The sequence below is a fragment of the Phoxinus phoxinus genome, assembly GCF_949152265.1.
Source record: "Phoxinus phoxinus genome assembly, chromosome: 3".
NCBI lineage: Eukaryota > Metazoa > Chordata > Actinopteri > Cypriniformes > Leuciscidae > Phoxinus > Phoxinus phoxinus.
The window spans coordinates 4710695-4731734 of record NC_136878.1 but is presented as its reverse complement, the minus strand read 5'-3'; the positions used below and the strand labels follow the sequence as shown (position 1 = coordinate 4731734).

The 21040-nt window shown below is 37.4% G+C and overlaps 1 protein-coding gene across 1 annotated transcript in view; it reads left to right on the top strand.

The window, feature by feature from the left end:
* tnca (tenascin Ca) overlaps positions 1–19537 on the top strand; it is a 67848-nt gene extending 48311 nt beyond the window's left edge. Inside the window, exons 15-29 of the mRNA XM_079608237.1 lie at positions 703–975; positions 3048–3320; positions 4237–4515; positions 5889–6161; positions 7369–7491; positions 7940–8083; positions 8946–9065; positions 9334–9477; positions 10633–10763; positions 11630–11759; positions 14779–14930; positions 16202–16298; positions 16402–16563; positions 17028–17191; positions 18752–19537. Coding sequence (XP_079464363.1) covers positions 703–975; positions 3048–3320; positions 4237–4515; positions 5889–6161; positions 7369–7491; positions 7940–8083; positions 8946–9065; positions 9334–9477; positions 10633–10763; positions 11630–11759; positions 14779–14930; positions 16202–16298; positions 16402–16563; positions 17028–17191; positions 18752–18841 — 2555 coding nt within the window. The 3' untranslated portion in view covers positions 18842–19537. The remainder of the gene's footprint in view (positions 1–702; positions 976–3047; positions 3321–4236; positions 4516–5888; positions 6162–7368; positions 7492–7939; positions 8084–8945; positions 9066–9333; positions 9478–10632; positions 10764–11629; positions 11760–14778; positions 14931–16201; positions 16299–16401; positions 16564–17027; positions 17192–18751) is intronic.
* The last annotated feature ends 1503 nt before the right edge of the window (positions 19538–21040 follow it).

Below are 21040 nucleotides of genomic sequence, written 5' to 3'. Positions count from 1 at the left end.
AGGCAGTATTTAGTGTTCTTCTTGTGTTAGCGAGCCCGCCTCCCACACCAGAGACCCTGGTTCGAATCCCACTCGAAGCTGGTCGAGTAGAACTGGTTACATTTGGTGCCGTGACCCGGGTGGGAGTGAGGTTTAGGGGAAAGCAAGTGCAATGGACGTAGGCCAGTAAGAGCTGTCCATGTAAACCTCACTCCCCTGGCTTCAAGAGGCACGCTACTGACTGACGCTAGAAGCTGTGGTCTTTAGCGTCCTTGTTAGCGAGCCCGCCTCCCATGGCAAAGACCCTGGTTCAAATCTCACTCAGAGCTGGTCGAGTAGAACCGATTACTTTTGGTGCCGTGACCCGGACAGGAGTGAGGTTTAGGGGAAAGCAAGTGCAACGGACGTAGCCCAGTAAGAGCTGTGCATGTAAACCTCACTCCCCTGGCTTCAAGAGGCACGTTAGTGACTACCGCTAGCAGCTGCGGTCTTTAGCGTCCTTTTTAGTGCGCTCGCCTCCATGCCGGAGACCATGGTTTGAATTTTGACCAGTTACACAATCATACAGATTTGAAGCGAAATGAGTAAATGCTTTTTGGCTGAACTATCTCTTTAAACAAGACTGTTAGGTGGACAGTTAGCATGGATAGATCTATAAAACTATTGACAGCAGAGAAAGAGACACTAAACAAAACGCCATGGCTGGCTTTTTCCCTCCTGTAGCGACCGAGCCTGACTTGTCTGGGCTAGTTGTTTCAAACATTACCTCAGACACAGTGTCACTCTCCTGGCGGACAGGAGAGAAGGCGTTTGATCATTTTATAGTCGAGGTGAGAGAGTCTGCTTTGCCCACGCAGGCGACGGGGCGCACCTTGCCCACAGGTACCCGCTCCACGGTGCTGACCGGGCTCAGAGGAGACACGCAATATCAGATCAAGCTGTATGCCACCTCTGGTGGCGCCAACACAGCTGCCCTGACAACTGTAGTAACCACAGGTACAGCAGCGCATGCTTTTGAGTTCTCAGAATACATGCTTTAAACTGTTATACTGAAGATTGAAGATTTGGTTTGCTATAGAAGCCCATTTGCTGCCGTGGAATAAAACAATAAAAAGGTAATTGCAAATTTTTATTTCACAATTCTGACTATTTCTCGCAATTACGAGTTTATATCTTGCAATTTGGACTTTTACGTTTATTTTTTACTTTATCATTTTTAATTCCCACATAAAAAACTGTCTTAAAGTTGTTGTTTTTTTCTGGTTAGACCACTGGTAGTGTACGTAGTAATTCACTTCAAATCTACTTAACTCTTTCCCCGCTGTTGACTGAATTTTCCGGCTATCCATGTTTTCACTGTTATACGGTAGGGGGCGCTATTATGCATCTTCTGAAAGAGCAGAGACAAGCGATAGAGGCATTGCTTATGCAAATGTAAAAAAACGCAATAATCAAACATTAAACCACATATAAATCAAAACTGCCTAATGTTATTGAATGAAATGTCGACCCAGGAAGGATTAACGACTTTGAAGCTCCATCTGTGTTTTGATCATCGTTCTGAATCCGATCTGGACAGAGTCTTTAGTCTTTGACAAAGTGTTGTTTTGTTTAAAACGTTGCTTTTTTATGAAACTTACCCACATTTAAGTTTTGGTAAAAAAGGATGCATGATGCTAAAATAAAATGTTTTAAAAATAGAAAGAGTTAAAGTACAGTTAAAGGTTTTTCAAGTATATATATATATTTTACCTAAATAGGTACATAGTAGTATACTTAAAGTGCAAAAATAATATATAAATAGCTATATATAAATAGTAAAATATGAGTATGGTGTTATGATCAAGAAAACAAGTTGCAGTATAAAACTACTAAACTAGTAGTTTACTGAGAGTAAGTGTACTTTCATAAACTAAAAAATTGCTACAAGTATTTGACAAGTAAACTATCAGTATACCTATAATTTCACCTGTAGTATAGTTGCAGTACAAATGAAAAACTTAGTTGTAAACTAGTTGGCACAAATTCTACCAATGTTACACTTAAAGTATAGCCTACTTAAAAGTATACTTTTATACACTAAAAAGTTGGCCAATTTAGTCCCAAGTAATATTGAAACGGTACACTTACAAGTATACTTCTAGTACATTGATATTTGTATACTTACTACATAAAGTATATTTAAAAATAAAATGAACTTAAAGTATACTTATTTTTATATGATAGTCAGAATTGCAAGGTATAAACTCAACATTGCTCAGAATTATTAATTCGGAATTGTGAGAAATAATGTCAGAATTGTGCAGATGAAAAACATAGGCACAAAGTATATGAGAGCATGACTTAAAGTATTCCTGGTTGTTTGCAAGGTAATGTCTATGGTATGTTGTTGATTAGCAGGACTAGTGTAAATATGGATTTGCTTCCCAACCTTGTGTTTGCACAAGTTATGTCCAATTCGTTTCTCACTCCATAGTCTTTTGAATTGTGGGATAAAATCAGGTCCAAATTGCATTTTCTGGCCAAAATGCCTAGTTTACTTACTACATAGCATTTAAAATGAAACACTTGAGTTGCTATCAGTGATTTGAAGCCAAACAGTTTGTCCTCAAAGTGGAAAACTTAGTTGGTCCCACTGAATGCTAATGCATTTTCGGTTACACTTTATTTGGTAACCCTTTATTTTAAGGTGTCATTGTTACAGTGTAATTATATATTTAAGAGTAATATTAAGCAACTACATGTACTTACTATAGGGTTAGGGTAGGATTAGGATTTGGTTGAGGGTTAGTTGCATGTAATTATGCATAATTTACTGTTATTTCTATGGTAAGTACATGTAACATATGTAACAAGGACACTGTAAAATAAAGTGTTACCGCATTTTCTTTGCCATGTTTCAAACTGAGGACTAAGTCGTAATTATTATCTGTCGCAATTGACCACACATGCTTATAGACATTAAGGCAAATAACCCAGAATATTCCTACTGTATTAAACATCCAGTTTCCGCTTGTTTCAGCTACTGTTAAGTTTCGTAACGGTACCCAATACTTTCTTTCATTCAGAGCCTAAGCCTAAACTGGGCACCATTGTGGTGTCTGATACCCTCCCGGATAGCTTGGCGCTGTCCTGGAGCACATTGTCCGGCCACTTTGATGGCTTTGCTGCTCGTGTCACTGACCGTGAGCAGCTGTATGATGTTGTAGAGCTCAGGCTATCAGGATCAGAGAGGAACGTTACCGTGATGGGTCTTATGGACTCTACGGTCTATGACATAGTGTTTTATGGTCTGTCTCGTGGCCGTCAAACTCCATCAGTTTCCTTCAATACCAGTACAGGTACTGTGCAAGTTTTTCATGCTTCTATCACTACAAATCAGGACTTAACAGACAGAACTAACAAATTTGCATCCGGGTTAGACCTGGTTGCAAGCAAACTTCTGAAACTGACATTTTTTGTTTGTTTGTTTTGGTACAATTGCATGCATGTCATATTTAACATGGTTATTTTACACAAATTAAAAAACACAGACGCAGCCGGATCATTTCCAAAATGACCAACACAATCTTCCAATATATTGGAAATTAGCGCTGATACAAATACCAGTAAATTGACAAGCGCAAACCTTAGTAAATCACCTTGCATGATTCATTTAAATTCTCTCCTACCATAAATCTTGCGTCTGAAAGAGAAACTCCTACAAATGCATATGCAATGGGGTCAACCGCAAAAAATAACCCTGTCCACGGCTTTTCAGCGCACATTTTTCACTGTTGAATCTGGCCCCAAGTGTGAATTTGTGGACTATATCAAAAATGAAAAACAAAGCATTGCTCTGTAAAAAAAAAAAAAACTTCACTAATCCTCGCTCTGATGTTTCTGTTTGCAACATAATCTGCTGTGCTTGAAACATTATTACGCATTAGGAAAAGTAGATTTGCAGTGTGGAAACTCATTTTTGCATCTGTCTGACCACATGTTAGTTATATTAACACAGATGTATCCCGTTTTTGTCAATGCACATGCATGCAGTTGTATTGCACCCACTGAATACTCGGTTATTTTACATGAAGAATGAAAGCTCATACAATAATAGCTTAACATTGACAAATTAATAAGTAACATTTGACAAATAACAAGCTATTTTGACCTTGCAATCACTGCAGAATCAATTATACATCCTCACCCTGTATTGTCCCCTCCTATAACGCTGCAACTACGGGACCCAAATGAATCCTGTACCACGTTACCCAGCGTCATTACCTAAAGTGGGAAACCTCACCGTTTCGGATATTACCCCGTATGGCTTCCGGGTGTCCTGGGAAGCAGATTCCTCTGAGAGCTTCAGCCATTTTCAGGTAAAGGTGTCGGACTCTGGCCTGCTGCTGGAGCCACAAGAGTTCGTAGTGCCGGGAAACCAGACCTTACTGGATGTTTTGGGCCTGATTACTGGCATTGGCTATGAGGTCAGTGTGACCGGGGTGTCAGGGAATGGGTTACAGTCTCGTCCAATCACCACAGTGGCTGTTACAGGTACCGCTTTCTGCTTTTCAACTGCACGTCACTCCTTCACCTCAGAGCTTTCACTGCCCAAGCTTAGTAGTTTTTACTTTGTTGCGTAGCAAAATGTTTTTAATATCTAGCAGATCATATTTTACCGCTATTGCATTTTTTGCAGGGATTGTATGCACAGGACATGTTCAAGGTTGATAGATTCTCTCTGATATTTTAGACACACAATACCATGACAAAAACCTGATAAAATGTACAGTTGCTCTACAGTAAACACTTAATATGCTCAAGAAGCTTTTCTCGCCTAACTGAGAATTTTTCTAACTCTCTTTAGAGTATTAGTAGACTGTGCTTAATATCTGCTAACTCTTTTTTAATGCTCCGCCAACAGACATTCTGTGTCAGACATTTTGTGTCAACAGACATATAATATCACCTGACATGTCTGTTCAATGAAATGAGAGGCTGAAGTGTGTGTGATCTTTTGTTTTGGGGTGAAGCAGTTCTTTAATGAAGCAAAGCCACATGGTACACAATGCCACCAATTAGTAAGATAAATATCACTTTTAACTGTAAAATTACTTTAATACAATTGTTTTTAACCTTTGAGCATTAGATTGTTTCCCAAAATTGTGATTGCAGTGTAAATACATTTATGCCACATTCTGTGTAAAGGCACATTTTTCCTTGGATTCTATTGCAGTGTACAGATTGATTGAGCAAGGCTCAAAAGAAAATACTAGAAAACTGAAGTTCAAAGACCTACAATGCTTACGCAGATGACAATTCAATGAACATGTCCTGTGTTTACACGTCCTATTTGATGTCACAGTCTATACTCTAGAAGATGACGTGCTTGATCTAAGCTTTGGTTGGGAAACTCAACTACCCCCTCAATACTATCCCTTGTTTATTTGCCAGGTCTCCTCCATCGATAAGACTTTTTCTTTGTTTCAAGTGAACAATACATGCTTCACTTGTCCCACATGTCTGATGCCATATTTAGAAAGTTTTTTCCACTTAAATGGCTGGCAAAAACTATACTCAATATTCAAGTCCCATATCATCAGGATTCGTGAAGGTTTTTCACCAGCATGAGGCCAGAGGTCTTGTATGCAGCTCAGAAGGAAACAGTCTTGCATGAAATCTCTGCACAGTAGAAAGATGTCTTGTGTAAGTGGCGTGCATGATTTCCAGTGCCATATGGTGTCAAAAAAGTCATGAAGGGACGCGTATACATTGTTGTAATGTGTCCATGGTTTAACTAACACGAGAAGTAGTCGTAATACGTGATGCATGTCAAATGGTTGGAGACCGGCAAGGTATTTGGAATTGATCTCAAACTCTTTTCCTCGTTAAAACAAGAAAAAGACCCATTTCCTCTCGTCAACCAGAGGCAGAACCAGAGATTGAGCACCTTTTCGTGTCGGACGTCACCCCTGAGAGTTTCCGGCTGGCCTGGACGGCAGAAGACGACGTTTTTGATCGATTCGTGCTCAAAGTTAGAGATTCGAGAAAGCTCTCCCACCCTCGAGAGTTCGTTGTGCCGGGCGATGAACGAACCAAAGTGTTAACACAGCTTGTGGGGGGAACTGAGTATGAAATTGAGCTTTACGGTGTCACGTTGGAACATCGCTCCCAACCCGTTACTGCCGTTGCGAGAACAGGTATTGTGTTCAGTGTCATAGGATTGCCTTCCGCATTGTTTAAGAGGGCTTTCTTGGCTGCAATGTGGTGGAAGTGTCTTTAACAACTAAATAACACTCTTCATCCTAAACAGGGACTGCCTGATGTGTTAATCTCTGGTGCACCATGATTTGAAATGTATCTATCATGATATGTTTCAATCCAGGGTTAAAGTCGACAGCAAATACTGAGGTTGAAACAGTGCTATTTTGTGGTTTCTGACAGTTTCTTTCTGTCATTTAAAAAGATTCAGTTTGTCCACACATTTTGCTGTTGTCAATCAGTGTCTTTTCTTCACAAGAATCATCATTTTTCCATTAAGAAAACACTCTACAATAAGGTCTCGTTTGTTGACATTAATTAACGTTAGTTAACATGAACTAACAAAAATGTATTAATGTTAATGTTAGTATTCAACATTTGAGAGTGTGAAAGATTCTGTCCGCAAACATTGCATTTATGCATTTAGCAGATGCTTTTATCCAAAGCGACTTACAAAAGATGCACAAAAGCACCAAATTAAATACAATGTTCAACAAGAAAAACACATTGATTGTGGCTTGAAAAGTGTGTGCTTTAAAAGCTGGGGGGGGAAAAAAGACATTTTGACAAATGTTCAACTTCAGTTCATGTTGACTTTAACCTTGCATGCTTTCGTTTCTCTCACGAAGGAACGTTCATGTGTATGTTCATGCATCCAGAGGAAAGTCTCCCGATGTTCATGCCACTACTAAACCATCCAGTTACATTTCTCTGCACATCGTTGTTGGGAAAGCGATGTTAATTTGTCCGCATGCCCTGAGAACTAATGATTCTGTGTTGGTTTATGTAAATGGTCTGATCTAAATAACATGCCTTCTTTTTGTCATTGTCTCACTCCAGGTAAATGTGTGGAATGCAGATTAATGATTGTGGCATGATTGATCATGGTACAAATGGGAGCTTTTTTGCACTATTAAGACTAACGAATCTTTCTTTTAGGCCTTTTTCATTGCACCAGGGAAAGGCCCGCTTCTCCTGCAGTTCAGTGTTTGGTGCTGGGCTTTCTGTGTCCGTTTTCCAGTGGCTGTATTAATTAACCTCATATCTTAATGGCCATAAGGACCCTGGGTGGGACATTTTCCCAATTTTCAGCTTTTTCTTCTTGACATTGCTAAATATATGTATATCTGTATTGCTGTCTGGCAGGCCTTGGAGTTCTGCAAGACCTTCGTTTCTCGGACGTCACGGACACGTCAGCTGTGGTTTACTGGACTGTACCGCGTGCCCAACCGGACTCCTTCAGAATCACTTACTTCCCAGTCCAAGGAGGCGAGTGCTGGTCCTCTTAAAACCCTAAAAAATGCTTGAACACATCACTAAAGATATATGCAATGTAGTCATACTATAAACCATATTATTTAAAGGTCCCATATTGTCAAAACTAAAATTTCCTGGCTTTTTTTCATGATAACAGAGGTCTAGGGGCTATGAAACTACCATATAAGTTTCAAAACAGTCGGTCCACAGACAAATTCACACAGCCTGCATAAAGTGCACCAATGGTGGGTCACTCAGAAAACAACAGGCCAATCAGAAGAGAGGCTCATGAATATTAAGTAGACAGGCCAAAATCAACCTGTTCTTGGCAGAGCTCCTGAGAAAGGACATCAAAACCTAGAATAAAACTTCTGAAAGTTGTACAATATGGGACCTTTAAGTATATTCAAGTAGCTACTGTAAATTCATTCGTTATTGCTTCTCTTCTGTGTATTAACAGGTACACCCATGATCGTGATGGTGGACGGGTCACAATCTCAGGTTTCGCTAATAAATCTGATTCCTGGAGAGATGTATCAGGCGTCAGTTATTGCAGTGAAAGGTCTGGAGGAGAGCGAACCAGTGTCCGGCACTTTTACCACAGGTCGGTTAACTCACTTAACTGGTTATGGTGTTTTCTGAGATGAGCAGCCGTTATTGCTCAAACCGAGTGTTAGTAATCTGAACAAAACCTTAAACCTAAATATAATATATGATATAATTAGTACTTTCAAATTGATTGGTTGTGATTAATCATATCTAACAAAAGTTTGTAAATCGATTGATATAGAGATACTGTAGATACATACATAGATTAGATACATATACACAAATATATTAAATATTTACAAACTTTTATGTTAGTTGTGCGATCAATCGATTTGACAGCACTATATATATAATAATATAATTAGTTGCGTCAAATCAATTGATTGTAATTAATCACATCTAACAAAAGTTTCTAAATATATGTGTGTGTGTGTGTGTGTGTGTGTGTGTGTATATATATAACAAATCAGTAATTCACATACAAATGTAAAGACATGAAAGTTTATACAATTAAAATATAAATTATATAAATAAATATATATTACATTTATTTTGTATATAACAAATTGTACCTTAATTCATTTTTTATTTTTTATATATATAATATATAATATTAATTTATTTAATTTACATACCGGTATAACACAATAAGTCGTCACATTTATTTCTATAACACTTTATATAATACAGATTATTTCAAAGCAGCTTCACAATAATTAACAATTTTGTTAAAAAGTTTTTTTTTTTTCTTTAATCATCAATTTTGAAAACAAACTTAAACTAACCCGTTTACATTTTTTTTTATTCTAGTCAGTCAGTTCCATAACTATATTGATTTTATTTAGGCTATATTTTATATATAATATATAACAAATAATACCATTGCAAAATATAGTTATCTTCATTCTTTACTCCAGCGCTGGATACGCCGCGCAGCCTGACGGCTGTCAATGTCAGTGACACGAGTGCGCTGTTGCTCTGGCAGCCTGCAGTTGCGACTGTGGATGGATATATCATCACTTACAGTGCAGACACTGGTGAGAGACCGGCGATCTCTGTCTCTATTTTAACTTTTCTTTATTCATGTTTGACTTGCATGCATTGTCTCTTCTGCTACTCTCAGAGCAAAAATAGTTGTAGATATCTCAGTGTTGCACTGCTGGACGCTGCTGTCCCTGATGCCCCAAAATATACCCACACCTGTTATTCAGTTCACTGCATTAGCATTTTTTCTAATATGTTTTAGGCTCTATCGCTTTAAGTGTTATTATAGATAACTTCTGCTTCTTGTATTGTTCTCTGCAGTGCCCCCGATATCAGAGCAGGTTTCTGGCAACACGGTGGAGTTTGAGATGACTTCACTGGCTCCAGCTACTGAATACACAGTCAATGTTTATGCCACAAGAAACCGAGAGAAAAGTGTTCCAGCGACCACAGACTTCACAACAGGTGAGATGCAGTCACAGTCCACCATTACTAGTGCTGCAGCGCCCCCTACAGGCCACGCGAGATACAGCTTTACAGCATTACTGAAGACTTGAAATGGGTAATTCCCATTAAACAGTGAGGATTTACATATAAAATCATAGTGATATTCTGTTAGGCATGTGCAGTGTTTTGCATATGAAGACTGCCATCTGAAATATTCTTCTAGAATGATCATTTTTATCAAGCTTGTATGTTTATGTTCAGTTATTTCACTTTAATGGTAATGCAAATTACCTATTAATTGTAATTAAAGTTAAATTAGTGAACTTAAATATACAAGCTTGATAAAAATGCTAATTTTTGAAGAAAATTTCAGATGGCACTTAGAGGCTTTTGCATCTGAAGTCTTCATATATATATATATATATATATATATATATATATATATATATATATATATATATATATATATATATATTTATGCAAAACACATCTTTAATATATTAACATCATTATTAATATTAAATATTTAAGATTCAAATATAAAAATAGTTGTATGTGTCCTGATCGACCAAGTAAACCATTTAATGCATCACAAAAAAAATATTTACAAAATTATTATTATTTTAATAATAATAGTAGTACTATTAAAAAGCAGCTTTAACACAACTTTTGTTGTTTTATTTTTGTTAATGTCCAATAAATTTTGCATATGTGTTCTGATTGAGAATAAAACACATTTAATGTATCACAAAAAATAATTCACAAAATAATAATAATAAATATTAAAAGCAGCTATAAAACCATTTCATGTATGACAAAGACAAAAAAAATAATTATAATATATATTTTTTTTTATCGTTTTTTTTGTTTGTTTTTTACATATTGTATGTTTTGCCTAGCATTTGGTAATCAATACAAAAGTACCCAATGGACCTACCTGAATAATATTATGAAAAATTGCTCACTTCCAAAAAATAACTCACTTCCACACTTTTTATTCTGCTTTGTCAAAACAACAATTCTGTAAATAAAAATGTATTCTCCCATAATGCATCAGTGATAGAAGTTTAGTTTTTTGTTTTTTTTTTACTAAAAATTCTGTCATTTTATTTCTCTGTCATCTTATTGTTTGTTTATTATAAGCAGAGTGTGCTGTGGTTGTGTGTTATGTAGATGTGGACGCTCCGCGGGATCTGGTTGCCAGTAATATTCAGACAGAAAGCGCTGTGCTCTCCTGGAAGCCTCCCCGGGCAGCCGTCAGCGGCTACATACTGACCTTTCAAACATCTGACGGGGACGTCACGGTCAGGCATTTCTCACTTACTAGTAACTTTTAAAGGCCATATCACCTTATTTTAGCAGTATTCTGTGAATGTGCGAGACTTCTTCTGATTCATCGCTATAGCTAAATAACTAGAAGATTCACAAATGCAGTAAACGGTGAAACTATTTGCAGTACAAACCAGATTTATGATTTGTTCATGATTATAATATTACAGAAATTTAATATATGACATATATGTCTCTATATCGCAAATGACGCTGTCATATGCTAAATATAAGACAATATATTGCTATCAAATATATACATACATATCTCTTTTAAATGAGTATACGATGTATATGATTATTGTTTATATAATATAGTATGTTATGACCATATATGTCACCGATATGTTTAATTTATATATGCCAATTTATTTACACAACATACATACATTTTACACAGCAAAATGTATGCCATTTTAGAAGTCCCATTTTAGAAAATAAAGCAGGAAAAATAACCAGAAGAGAATGACACCGGAAGCCTTGCACATTCAAGTTGTATTTAAAATAATATAGAACATTTATGCAGACTTTCTGTCTAAATTATTAGTTTTAAAAAATATAACTAATATGTTGCATGCATTAGTAATTTATCTGGAGAGTGTTGTTTCAGATTATACAGTAGAATTATATTTCTATATACAATTAGACATCAATAATAAATAAAACATTTTATAATGCGCCTTTCTTATACTTAAAGCGCTATAACACGTCACAAAAACAAGCAAAGTAATACACCATATATGTTACATAATAGCAATAATTATTCAATATTAAAAGGTTTTGCTAAAAATGTGTTTTTTTTTACTGATTTTAAGAGCATAACTGATGTATGTTAACACAGGAGTTGAATCTAGACCCGTCTGTCACCTCACACGATCTGTCGGAACTGAGAAGCACCACATACACCGTCAGACTGCAGGCCGTCTTTCAGGACAAGAGGAGCAACATTATCAGCACTGTCTTCACCCCTGGTCAGTCACTTTACACACACACCGCTGGCTTTTATGCAGCACAAATTATACAGGCGAAACTCGAAAAATTTGAATATGGTGCAAAAGTTCATTTATTTCAGTAATTCAACTTAAAAGGTGAAACTACTATATTATATAGACTCATTACATGCAAAGTGAGATATTTCAAGCCTTTAATTTATTATCATTTTGAGGATTATGGCTTACAGCTTATGAAAACCCCAAATTCAAAACTAGAATATTGTGAAAAGGTTACATAAGCTGTAAGCCATAATCATCAAAATTATAACAAATAAAGGCTTGAAATATCTCACTTTGCATGTAATAAGTCTATATAATATATTAGTTTCACCTTTTAAGTTGAATTACTGAAATAAATGAACTTTTGCACCATATTCAAATTTTTCGAGTTTGACCTGTATATGCTATATTACTTTTGCTTAAATAGGGAGTGTTTGTTTCAGAACCTGGCATGTTTTATCACTTAGTTCAGCTACATTAGTCCACAGTCCAGACGAACTGTGGACCCAACAAATCAAGCTGGATCATAATTCATATTTGGAAAATGGAAATGTGTTGGGTAAAAATCAGTGTCTGATTCTGTGGGTGAACACATTATTAATTGCATTTGAAAACCAAAGAGTGCCACTTCATCTTAAAAAGCTAACTTGTCAAGCTATCTTGATTGCATAAACACATTTTTGTTCTGCTTTGAAATGTTGAAATGTTGCTGTGTAAAATGAAGAAAATGTAACAATTTATGTCCCTGTTTTTGGAAAAAAGCAAATGATCTACAGTTGTAAAAATGTGAATAGAATTATGGGTTTGTTCATATAAAGACACCATGCAATCAAAATGGACAAGTTTTATTTTAATGGAATATTATTGGACCAAATATATAAATTTGGTCCAACAGCAAAAGAAAAAATCCACAAAAGCATTTCTATGACTTTCCAGAAGAGGAAATCATATTGAGAGATTGATTACAGTGCTCAAATTCGCCGTCACTCACTCGGCCGTTGTCTTAGGGTACCTTACCTTTACACGACAACGATGTACTAAAAACTGAAAAGTCGGTTCCACTTTATTTCGATAGTCCACTTTAGACATTCTACTAACTGTAAGTAACTTTTCAACTACGTCAACTTACTTTTATTAGAGTATTAGTAGACTATAGTAGACTGCCGAGACTGTAAAGGGCCGTACACACCGGGACGAATATCGGCGCGCATTATTTGTCAGCGTTTTTCAACGCGTTTTTGTGTTCACACCCAAGCGATTTTCGCTGACGATGAGCCGAGTGAACATGCAAATTCATTCCCTGACATTAGATGGAGCTTAATGTAAAACAGAAATACCCCGCGTAGTCGCTGGCACGTTTGTCATATAAGTTAGTTCTTTATGTTCCGACACCAACGAGACCAACAGCTCTACATTCATCTTGTCTTGCATCTTCCTCGTCTTATTTCTTCCCGGCAGTGTAGATTATAGAAATGTATAGAAAGGCTAGATAGCTTACCGGCGCTGAGAGCCAATGGGACCCGACGACGTCACACGGCGGCCATCTTAGGACAGGACCGCTCGTCCAGTTATAACATTAAAGTCTATTGTGCATGTAGTGCTGAAATAACTATATTTTGCTCAATTTTCAACCGATTTTCAAACGGCTTGGTGTGTCATAAACGTCAGGGATGCGGCTATACACAGCTACGCTGCAATGTTAAGCGTTTCTCAAAACGTGAAGCTACAATTTAAACATCGGCATCAGCACAAATCATAGCCACGTTAATAAGGTTTGTAATAAACCAAACCGTTTGTAAATCCGTCAAGAATTCAGCAATTTACGAGCATTTTAGTTGGCGTATGTCACTCACCTTCCGTCCACAGCAGCAGGGAGCAGCAGCGCGGTCTCCTGACCTAAGATGGCCGCCAAGTGACGACACAGCTGACTCCGCCTTGAGCCATCTAGCCTTTCTATACATGTCTATGGAGTAGACGCTATACTTGGCGTATATCTTCTTCGCGTTACGCTCGGCAAGACCGTTTTGTGTTTGAGCGCCCCCAAGTTGTGTTTTACTGTAACTTCAGAAGCTCCAGACACGTGAGCAAAAGCGCCAATCTCATTGGTCGGATAGTTTTTGACGCGGCGCGTCAAACCAAAAAAACGAACCCGGGGCGTTTTTTTTAAAAATGACGCTTTTACGCGTGGCGTTTTACGCGTCGGTGTGCACACTCACATTGGCACCCTTTGTTTAGTCACGAGGCGTTAAACGTCGGCGAATATCGGGCGCGAAATTCGTCCCGGTGTGAACTGGCCTTTAGGTTATGGTTAGGTGTTAGGGTTAGGAGAATAAGTTGACTTGTTGTTGCCAAGTTAGTTATAGTCAGTAGAATATCTGTTGGGGGATCAACAAAATAAAGTGTTAGCAGATATTAAGCAGACAGTCTACTAATAATCTAATGACAGTTTGTTGACATGTAGTTGCACAGTTACTTATAGTTAGTAGAATGTCTAAAGTGAACTATTGAAATAAAGTGTTACCGAAAAGTCTTTTCTTTCCGTTTTTCACGTAAAAAGACCACAACGTTGTAAATAAAAAACAACTAAAAACACTTTATTCTGCTGCCAGGCCAGTAGTTGGCGATGTCAATTTGTAAAGAAAAATCAGGTGCCTATAGACTGAACACGTAATACCCATGCGCATGTAGTCACTGTTTTCACAAATTCAAGTTTTTGTAGTTTGTACAGAGACGATAAGGGTATTGTTTTCAAAAACGGCCAAAACACATACAAAGTTTTCCGTTTTTAGTTGAAAACGGTGTTGTGTAAACGGCCCCTCAGAAACACTCACACAGCAGCGTTACCTAGTTCTGTCATTTAATGCCAAAATAATATAACAAAGTATAGTGTTATAAATCTACTTTATATATTTTTTTAAATAAAAATATAAAAAATCTTGTGATCTCTCTTCATTATTAGTGTCTGATTCTTGAATCAAACCTTGTTTTGTGTGTGCAGTTGGCATGCTCTACAGTAAAGCCAAGGACTGCTCAGAAGCTCTGCTGAACGGAGAGACATCCTCCGGTCCGTACACGATTTACATAAACGGAGATGAGAAACAACCGGTCCAGGTGTACTGTGACATGACCACCGACGGCGGCGGCTGGATGGTGAGTCGACATGAGCTGTGCTCACGGTTCAACTTAGCCTAGTTTTGAGTATGCAACTTGCAAACTATGAATTTAACTATACGTAATTATATCAATAAGCTCTTTTTTACCTGACAGACTTCAGTCCTTTAGACATCCAGTGTATGGAAATGTTGACACTTATACTGTATAAGAGAGAGCATTTATGTGAAAAACTTACTTTGTTAGCGACTCTTCAACATAAACCAGATCTAAACAGCTGCGTCTCTGTGTGCGCCGGTCTGTGTTGAACATTTATTAATAAATAAATGTAATTTCTTATGTTTTTTGTATCAGTATTTATTTATTGATTCGGTTCCACTTTATTTCGATAGTCCACTTTAGACATTCTACTAACTATAAGTAACTTTGCAACTACATGTCAACTAACTCTCATTAGAGTATTAGTAGACTGTCAGTAGACTGTCAGGTTATGGTTAGGTGTTAGGGTTCGGCTTAGTAGAATAAGTTGACTTGTAGTTGCCAAATTACTCATAGTCAGTAGAATATATGTTGGCGAACCATCAGAATAAAGAGTTAGCAGATATTACGTAGACAGTCTACTAATACTCTAATAAAGGTAAGTTGACATGTAGATGCAAAGTTACTTATAGTTAGTAGAATGTCTAAAGTGGACTATCGAAATAAAGTGTTACCATTGATTCTTATTAACTTCAAATACAGTTTCTGAATGTTATTTACATGTACAAATACCTTATCCATGATAAAGTAGTATCGTATTTAAATGGAAACATACTTTTACCATTAGTAAGGCAAGAGGAGTTAGAATCAAGGATAAACTGAAATTCACTATTTTCAACACAACTTCTGTTCGTGTATTTGAAAGCTGCTATTGGATTATTGAGGATAAACGTCATTTTATGTGACTAAGCTTTACTTTGTATATTAGTTACATTCTGTCTTAAAGGGATAGTTCACCCAAAAATGATCCCATACTTGACTTACTCTCAAGTCATATTATGACTTTCTTCTTTCAGGCAAACACAATTGGAGTTATATTTTAAAAATCCTGGCTCTTCCAAGCTTTATAATGGGAGTGATTGGTACTTTAGATTTTGAAGCCTAAAAAAGTGCATCCATCCATCATAAAAGTAATCCATACGTCTCCAGGGGGTTAATAAAGGCCTTTTGAAACGATGGGTTTTTGTAAGAACAATATCCACATTTATAACTTCATGAACTATAATCACTGGCTGTAAAAAAAAAACCTGTAACATCTCCATTATCCACAGGTGTTCCTACGGCGTCAGAGCGGCAAGGTCGATTTCTACAGGAACTGGAGGAATTACTCGGCAGGATTCGGTGACACGAACGATGAGTTTTGGCTCGGTGGGACTCCATTTGACAGGCCAATGTCATTATAACATTAAAATCTACTCAGTCCATTTGAATCTGCATTCTCTGACAAAGATTGTGCATTGTTGTCTTTCAGGACTGTTGAATCTTCACAAAATAACAACGGCTGGTCAGTATGAGATACGTGTGGACCTGCGTGATGGACCAGAGACTGTGTTTGCTGTTTACGATAAATTTTCCGTCTCAGACCCTCGTTCTCGCTACAAGATCCAGATTGGTGCATACAGTGGTACCGCAGGTGAATTAGATTGAACATTCACACTTATATTTATGCCTTTGGAAGATCCTTTTATCCAAAGCGACTTATTTTTGCATTCCACTGTGCTGTTTATCATTGATCTTCAGTGTAAACGCAAGCTAGATGGACGTCTTTGACTTGCTTCTCGCATCTTCTGCATGAGATTCTGCAGTAAAAATGCGACATTATTAAAGTTCAAATAAGTGCAAATTTTGAAAAAAGTCTCTAGACCTGCAATCTGTCTAACATATCTTGTGTGAAGCGCCCCTTAAAGTGTATTCAAGGTATTACTTATACATATTATCATGATTAGAAGATCATAATAAAGATAATTTCACCCTTGAATACATGCATTGCATACTTGATGTTACTTCTTTCTTAGGTGATTTCTAATATTTCACACCCAATGATTGCAAAGGTATCATTATAAGCTTTTAATGTTGTGTATTTGTGTCCCTCTAAAGGCGATTCCTTGTCGTATCACCAGAACAGACCCTTCTCCACGTATGACAATGACAATGACATTGCCGTCACCAACTGCGCCCTCTCCTACAAGGGAGCGTTCTGGTATAAAAACTGCCATCGAGTGAATCTGATGGGGAAATATGGAGACAGCAGTCACAGCAAAGTAAGGAACACATCGAGTAATATTCTCCACTCATAGACAAAAGTAAATAATGTTGTTTTTTGGGGCAATTACATTTAATATAAAAAAATATTTTACTGGCTGTTTTAAATAAAAGTAAAGTAACCGAACCATGATCCGACTTATCTCAGTAAAATGATGAAAAAATGTATCAGTACCACTTTGCAGTAAGGTCCTGTTAGTTAATGAATTAAATATTTAGTTCAGTCATGACGCCGGCTAATTGGTTCATTACATGCAATCTGCAAGCAATCCTTTAGATTGCTTGCTCAACATTTAAATAGTCTGGTTCAGTGTTTGCTGTAAGCTAGTCCTCTGAACCCCTCCACCTCCCCCAGCTCCACCTGCCTAGATCTGCTACGGTATTTATGTATGTCTAATCATGCAGCAGCTGCATATCTTACATGCTCACAGCAGTGTGTGTGTGTGTGTGTGTGTATGTGTGTGTTAGTAGTGGCGAGTCCATACTTGCTCTGCAGCAGCAGCGTCAGGCCAAATCTGTAATTAGGCTAAATACATTAACATTGACATATTCAGTCACATGCTAAAACTATTCCAAAAGTTGTCATGAGCAATAGATTTGTTACTGTATTTAATTATCTTTGTTTTCGTTAGTTAATAAAAATACAACTGTTCATTGGTAGGTCATGTTTGCTCAGGTCATTTCAATAACGTATTAGTACATTTTGACATCAACTAAGAATAATAAATGCTTTAGAAATATTTTGCATTGTTTTTTCATGTTAACAAATGTAGTTAACTATAATAAATGGAGCCTTATTGTGAGGTGTTACCTATTAATTGGGGGCTTGTCCGGGATTATTCGGGTGCTTGAACTCGAGGCGCAAACCTTACGTGGTTGACCAGTTCCTATACCACCTTCCTCTACTGATCTTGATGAGTCTAAATCTGACTTCAATATAGACAAGTACGTCAAGTTGGTACTGCCTTTTTGGGAAGCAGAAGGAGACTCTTATTTTATTGCTTTAGAGCGTGTCGCCTTTAAATTGAACTGGCCGAAGGACATGTGGACTCTGCTGCTTCAGTGTAACATGGTTGGGAAAGCACAGGAGGTGTGTGTGTGTGTGTGGCTTTGTCGAGTTCGCCAGAGAAAAGAAAACGCTTTTTGAAAAGTGGTGTTTTGCCAGTAAGACTACCACTTATGAGGAGTTTCAAGAGTCAGTCTTGCTGGAAGATTTAAAAATGTGCGTGCTGGAAAGTGTTGTAGTTCAAATTAATAAAAAGTGTTAAAGCTTTCTGATGCGGCGGTACTTGCAGACGAATTTGCGCTTTCCTACCGAACCGTCTTTCCCTGTAGTCGTCAAACAAAAACCTCCTTAGCTACAGAGTCTATGGTTCGGTGAGGATACAGTATATATGCATCCCAATAACTTTGTAATTTGTAAAAACGGGGTATTTTTTTACTTAAGTATTACATTAGTTAAAAGTATAACCCCACCCACACTTAGTGCTTAACACGCCTACATATTAAACTTTAAAATGTTTTGTAATTACATTAATTTCACCTATTTTAATTCACAGGGCATCAATTGGTTCCACTGGAAAGGCCACGAGCATTCGATTCCATTTGCGGAGATGAAGATCCGGCCAGTAAATTTCAGAAACTTGTAAGGCAGACGGAAAAGATCATAAGACTTCAAATGTCCAAAAACCCACGCGGTCAAAAGCACGATACAACCCCTGAGTGAAAATCTTCTAGTGATACAAACTTTGTCTTTCGCCTCAACATTATTGGATGCCACAGAATACTGTTTCGTCAATCATTTTTATATGTTATAAAAGGCTGCATGATTATTGGGGAGTTTTACATAAACTTGACACATAAAATGTGATATTTGTGACACCTTCACTGTTCAAAATCTTCCTATAAAAAATCTAAAACAGATCTTTATTATGAGAATACCACTATGTGAATAAGTCTCCACTATTACACTGATAACTTTTCAAGACCAGCGATGTCATTTCCTCGACTGAATCATTACCACACTCAGGTCTGACATAGTCAGGATGGTGCAAATAAGTGTGTTAATTTTTTCAGTTTTCAAAACTTAAAAAAAAGTAAGCAAATGTCAATGTGATTATTTTCTGAAAAGTTTAGTATAAGCCAGTTTGCTTATTGATTAATTATTGATAATTTGTTTTGTTTTTAATGTTTTTTTTATAATGTTTTTCCCCCATGGAGTCCTAAATGTCCATAATCCCTCAATGCAGAAGTGTCGATTAAACTGCATCTCTTCTCCTTGAATGTCTAAAATTGATCTTCAACAAAATAGGAAATAAAATTATAATTTGTAATGTTGGAATTTATACTTTTTCAATTTCCCTACTTACCTATCCCAAAGATTCATTACCCAAAAAAGTAGGTCAAAAAAGCAGAACATTGTCCAGAGCACCACACTCCCTCCATCGGCCTGTCGTCGTCGTCCCACAGTGATCCAGGCACCATCACTTCCCCAGGTAAACGGCACACATGTCCACGGCCGTCCATGTGATGTAAAAGAAAACAGGACTCATCGGACCAGACGACCTTCTTCCACTGCACCAAGTTCCAGTTCGGACGCTCGCATGCCCATTGTAGGCGCTTTCAATGGTGGATAGGGGTCATCATAGGCACATAGGCATTGTGTGTTGTGACACATTCCTCCCATATCCAACAGAAAAATTTAGTGTGAAGTGTGTTACTGGGCAGACAAAGTAACTGTAGACCTTTAGTCGGTTCGGACCAGATGGGATAGCATTTGTTGCACTCGTGCATTGATGTCACCGGTTTGTGGTTTGTTTCTCCTCAGACACTGTTGGTGAATTTTCACCACTGCTGACCGGGATCAACCCACAAGCCTTGTCGTTTCAGAGATACTCTTCAATTTGGTCCTTGTCAAAGTCACTCAGACCTTTATTCCTGCCCATTTTCACTGCATCCAACATGTTGATTATGAGAACTGAGTGTCCCTTTACCATCTAAAGCCGTTTCCACTGAAATTACCTGGAACAATTTGTCCCAGGAGCTTTTCCCCCCCAGACCTGTTGCTTTCTGCGTTTCCACCGCGGTCTAAAGTACCGTGAAGATTAGGCAAATTAGTCCGGAGATGTAGGACTGCATGTTGAGCACCCAAGTCCCACCCTTGAACGTTCCTGAAGTTTGAAAAAGTACTACCTCGCGAACAGAGACTTTCTGAAGGGGACATTTTTACCCGGAACTTCATGGTTCCTGCGGTCCACCGAGTACCATCCCAAAGTTGCTAGTTCCTGAGGAAAGTTGCTGTAAACACTGTAAAAGTGCTGGAAAGACAGCTTAATCTACCCAGACCTTAATATGTGGCTTTGTTAGGAGATGATCAACAATATTCACTTCACCTATGACTGGTCATAATGTCATATATTGTTAATCATTTTGAATGCATTTCTAAGACAGCCAGCAATGCTGCTAATTATGCATAATGACCACATGTATGCATTTGTGACAGCGTTACTGTCTTGATGAGTGTAATATCATGCAGACTAAGTCTAAGCAGACCATGACGTTTGGGACTTTGAAATATCAACAATAGCCACAATCAAGGTTTGTGAAATGTGAATGTTTTATGACAATTTTTGCATCATACATAGAAACATACTAGGATAAAAATTAAAAAAGAAATGGGTACAGGAAAAACGTCTTTCTTAACAAGTAAATTATTGAGAGCTGTCAAGATCAACTTTAAATGAAAATGTGGCTCAATTTTTGGTATGCGCAACATTTTCTAAACCTTTTACCTGTAATCTAGAATTTTACAAATTTGGGGTTATATCATTAGCATTGTAATATAGTAA